At 48.6% G+C, this 4,759-nt stretch overlaps 1 protein-coding gene across 2 annotated transcripts in view; it reads right to left on the reverse strand.

Moving 5' to 3' along the window:
- The window catches only part of FAM3B (FAM3 metabolism regulating signaling molecule B), a 56,207-nt gene that overhangs the window by 14,225 nt on the left and 37,223 nt on the right, over positions 1-4,759 (reverse strand). For both annotated transcript variants that reach the window (XM_027092975.1, XM_027092898.1), the window contains exon 3: positions 2,526-2,649. In XM_027092975.1, coding sequence (XP_026948776.1) covers positions 2,526-2,649 — 124 coding nt within the window. The remainder of the gene's footprint in view (positions 1-2,525; positions 2,650-4,759) is intronic.

Raw genomic sequence — 4,759 nt, forward strand, 5'->3', positions numbered from 1 at the left:
TTTAAGGCCATACAATGTGGCCTGTGGGATATCAGTTCCCCGACCAGGGCTCAAACCCAGGCCCTCGGCAGTGAAAGCACAGAGTCTTGACCACTGGACCGCCAGGGAATTCCCAAACCTGTATATTTTATTTGTAAAACAACGAGATCTCTGCAACCCATCCTTTCTGTTCCAGGGACTTGTTACAAGAAAACACAACACTAGAGGCACAGCAAGTGTCTTGGCATCTGGCCTCATTGATTCCTGTTCCTTTTAATTTGCTTTCACTTGTGCTTATCCTGCTTTATTCTGCACTGAATTCTGAAAAACATCTAGAATACTGTTTGAAGCAGGCAAGCTACCTTTGGTTCTACACATTCATAGAGAGGGTTAGCTGTTCCTTTAGACTATTGGATTCAAGTTGGTCCACGCAGCAGACCCTACGTTTGCCCGGGTGGAATCCTGGCTCTGTCACTAACAGCTGTGTGATGAGGGGCAAGTGACTGAACCTCTCTGTGACTCAGTTGTCTTGTCTGTATCATGGGAATAATAATGGTACCTACCTCAGACAGAGTTCTATGAAGTTAAAGTATACGTGAGTTGGTTTGTACCAGGTAAGATGCAGTAGCTCCTATGCATGGTCAGGAGAAGGTGTCAGGCACTGTGGAGCAGGGCAAATCCCGGGCTCTGGGATCTGAACTTGAATAATCCCCTTCTGGCGATGTGATTCTGGATGAGTGACCCCTCCCACTGTCCCCACCCTTCCCAGGTCTTCCTGCCTCTTCCTTGCCAAGGGTTCCTGCTCAGTTTTCAATCTACCTCAATGACAATCCCATTCATCAGGGCATCACCTCTGAAATTACACACACACACACACACACACACACACACACAATTACCATACAGCATTTACCATGGACATCTGCAAACTCTGTTTGTTCTCTCCAACTATACCACTGGTTCTTAATGGGGTGGGGGGTAGGATTTTGCCACCTAGGGGACGTGTGACAATGTCTGGGACGTGTGTGGTTGTCACAGCTGGTGGGGAGGACGGGTATTCTCTGGCATCTAGTGGGTGGAGGCCAGGGGTGCTGCTAACCCTGAAATGCTCAGGGCAGCCCCTACCATGCAGGGTGTCCATGGGGTTGAGGCAGAGAACCCTGAACTGTGACGTCAGCTTCTTGGGCAGGAGCCACGTGTTCCACGTCACGGTCCCTCTGCTGAGTGCCTCACCCTCTGGAGTTCATCGGTGGATGAATGTTTATCAACAAACTATCCGGCAGAGCAAAGGGGACCTTAGAGACACTATGGACCTGCAGAGCGAAGGGGCTATTTCTACCCAACTCCCAAATATTGAATGAGGGGATATGCCAGGACTGTGTAAGGTGTACGAAGCTGAATCCGACCCCCTCTCTGAATGCACTGCCTGCTCCTTGGGAGAACAAGGTACGTGCAGAGACCAAGGGACTGAGAGTGGAGGGGTGGAAATGCAGCAAGTGCCGAGTGCTGTGGGCAACAGCTAACCAACAAAAAAAGGGAAAGTGTGCCTGGTTTGGGGGAAATGGTGGGATAATTGGGAATGACTTCCTACTCAGGGTTAGGAAGAGACCACATTTTCTCTCATTTGTAATAATTACTTAATCGCCCAAACCATCCTTAAGCTTGGTGTTGTGGGTTGCACTGTGTTCCCTCAAAGTTCAAATGGTGAAGTCCTAACCCCTAGAACCTCAGAAGGTGACCTTATTTGGATATAGACCTTTAAAGAGATGACTGAGTTAAAATGAGGTCTTTAGGGTGACCCTAACCCAAAATGACTGGTGTCCCTTTTAAAAGGGGAAAATTGGATCGAGACACACACACAGAGGGATGGCGCTGTGAAGACACAGGGCAAAGTCGGCATCTACAAGCCAAGGAGGGAGAATGGGACAGACTGTCCCTTGCAGCCTCAGAAGGAACCAGCCCTGCCCACACCTTGATCTTGACGTCTGGCCTCCAGAACTGAGAGAGAATGAATGTCTGTTGTTTAAACTGCCCTGTCTGTGTACTTTGTTATGGCAGCCCTAGCCATGGAATACACTGGGCTAGGACACTTCCAAGTGCCAGGGTTTATTGGGCTGTCAAGGGTAAGGCAGTGGCACAGAAGCTGAACCGAGCTACGTGGGGGGTAGGGGCTGCAGGGAGAGACGACACTGGCTTTAACCCATGAGGGTGAGGATCAAAACCCAAATGCAAGGACAGCCGTATCCACTGAGTTTTGATGTTTCCCTGACTTTGAAGGGCTAGAGTACAAAATATGTACTGAGGTTTTTGCTAACTGCTGTCAAATGAAAGTTCAACACGGGACACATAAAAGCAATCTACGGGTCCCACCTCCCCACCCTCGGCACAGCATGCATTCTCATTTCTCCTCGGATGCCCCCCAGCCTCTGCCTGAGGTCAAGAAGATGCCTGTCTCTCCTGGGGCAGACTTGCTGCTTGGTCAGCCTCAGAGAAGGGGAAGAACCAAGTGGGAGAGCTAGGTTTTCTTTTCCCGCTATAGTACTTACACCTCATCCTCAAAGCAGATCTTGGCATACTTGTCCCTGCCCCCGCCACTGAGCAACCGGTAGGCGTAGGTGTTTGGGGGACACGGGGTCCAGTGGTCACATTTTTGCCTTTTCGGGGCTGGGGCTGTAACAAAAAGGAATATAACAGTTAGCATCATGCAGTATTGATCAGGTGAACCCACTGCTTGACTGTGAACGGCAGCTGTTCTGTCCCAAGACTTCACACTAGCAAGTCCCAGTAGCAGTGGGGGAAAACTGGGAAGACACAAAATTAATTTAACCTGCTTTTGTCTTCAAATAGCAAATATGCCAAAGGGAGGGGATGTTGAGTAGGCAGAACAATTTCAGAAGGGTTGGGAATCACTCTTGATCGTCATGACTGCCATTCTGGGATTGCAAGGCATAGCCTTTTGTATTCCAATTAAAGAAAGATTAGTTGGGTCAAAGAGTGCTGGTGAATCAAGAAGTAGCCTATGGAGCATCTATCCAGCTTCTGCATTTACACTCCTGAAACATACACACACCCTTGACCACCACTCTAGCCATGGCTGACCCCTCTCCTTTCCCTCGAGCTTGAGATGCTGAGCTTTTCTGCCGGGGCTGCTATGTCAGTGCTGGCAGGCCCTGGAGATGTCATGCCCAGTGACAGGGGTCAGCACTTGGGGAGGACTGAGGTCAGCTGGCGCTGGGTACCCTCTGTATCTCCCACTGCTGGGTGCCTCGTTGCCATCACTACCACTCACGTCTCTCCCCTTTCACAGGTGTGGCTGTCCACTGTCACCCACAGAACGCACTGTCCTGCGCTGGGTTCAATTTAAATCCCGAGTCTCCAGAAAAAGAAAAAATCGGAAAGTGCTCTCAGTCCCCCAGCTTGACTGGGGACGCGCTGTGTTACGGATAGCCGCGTCTCCTCTGTTTTACCACATCTGGCTAGAAGCACAGCCAGCAGAGTGGCTGCAAGGCCCTGTTGGGGGAAACCAGGACACAGGCAGTGCTGTGATGGCCGAGTGCTCTGGGGGTTGAGCTGGACCAGGACTGAACTGCTTGGTGAACACAGGGATGCAGCTGCGCACCCAGTCCTGGTGCCCAGGAGGACACAGAGTTCTGGGGCCTGTGCACCCCAACATCGTGCTTACTCAGCCCTTCACATCTTCCTCCCCTTTACCTACCTCATCCCCATCACTAAACAAAGCCCCAACCCACCCTGCGCTGCTCAGCTTGCCCTGATTTATTTTCTTTTGCTTAGCCCTCATCACTGCCTAATATCCTGCAATTTCCTTTTTAAAAGCTTCTCCATAAGGACAGGGATGTTGTCTATTTATTTTCACTTTATAACCCCAGCACCAATTCTGTGTGCAGTGCAAGCAGCTGCTCCATCAGTGTTGTTGAACGAAAGTGTAACCGAGCAGGACCCTGTGGGGCCTTCCTGAGAGAGATGCCCCACTGCCACCACAGAGTCCTCTGCCTGCCTCTTGTTTGTAGAAAAGCTGTAGTCTCCTAGGGCTCCCCTGAGCCACAAAAGCCTGGTTCAAGAATTAATGATTGACAAGTCCAGGAAGTGCAGAAAGTCCCATACAGGAAAAATCCAAGGAGAAACACGCCAAGACACATATTAATCAAACTATCAAAAATTAAATACAAAGAAAAAATATTAAAAGCAACAAGGGAAAAACAACAAATAACATACAAGGGAATCATAAGGTTAACCATAAGGTTAACAGCTGATCTTTCAGCAGAAACTCTGCAAGCCAGAAGGGAGTCACAGGACATATTTAAAGTGATGAAAAGGCAGAACCTACAACCAAGATTACTCTATCCAGCAAGGATCTCATTCAGATTCAACAGAGACATTAAAACCTTTACAGACAAGCAAAAACTAAAAGAATTCAGCACCACCAAACCAGCTTTACAACAAATGCTAAAGGAACTTCTCTAGGCAGGAAACACAAGAGAAGGAAAAGACCTCCAATAACAAACCCCCCAAAATTAAGAAAATGGTAATAGGAACATACATATCGACAACTACCTTAAATGTAAATGGATTAAATGCTCCAACCAAAAGACACAGACTGGCTGAATGGATAGAAAAACAAGACCCATATATATGCTGTCTACAAGAGACCCTCTTCAGGCCTAGGGACACATACAGGCTGAAAGTGAGGGGATGGAAAAAGGTATTCCATGCAAATGGAAATCAAAAGAAAGCTGGAGTAGCAATTCTCATATCAGACAAG

Source organism: Aethalodelphis obliquidens, unplaced genomic scaffold (genome assembly GCF_003676395.1).
Source record: "Aethalodelphis obliquidens isolate GAN/ISIS:26980383/991018 unplaced genomic scaffold, ASM367639v1 scaffold1, whole genome shotgun sequence".
In the NCBI taxonomy this organism is placed as follows: domain Eukaryota; kingdom Metazoa; phylum Chordata; class Mammalia; order Artiodactyla; family Delphinidae; genus Aethalodelphis; species Aethalodelphis obliquidens.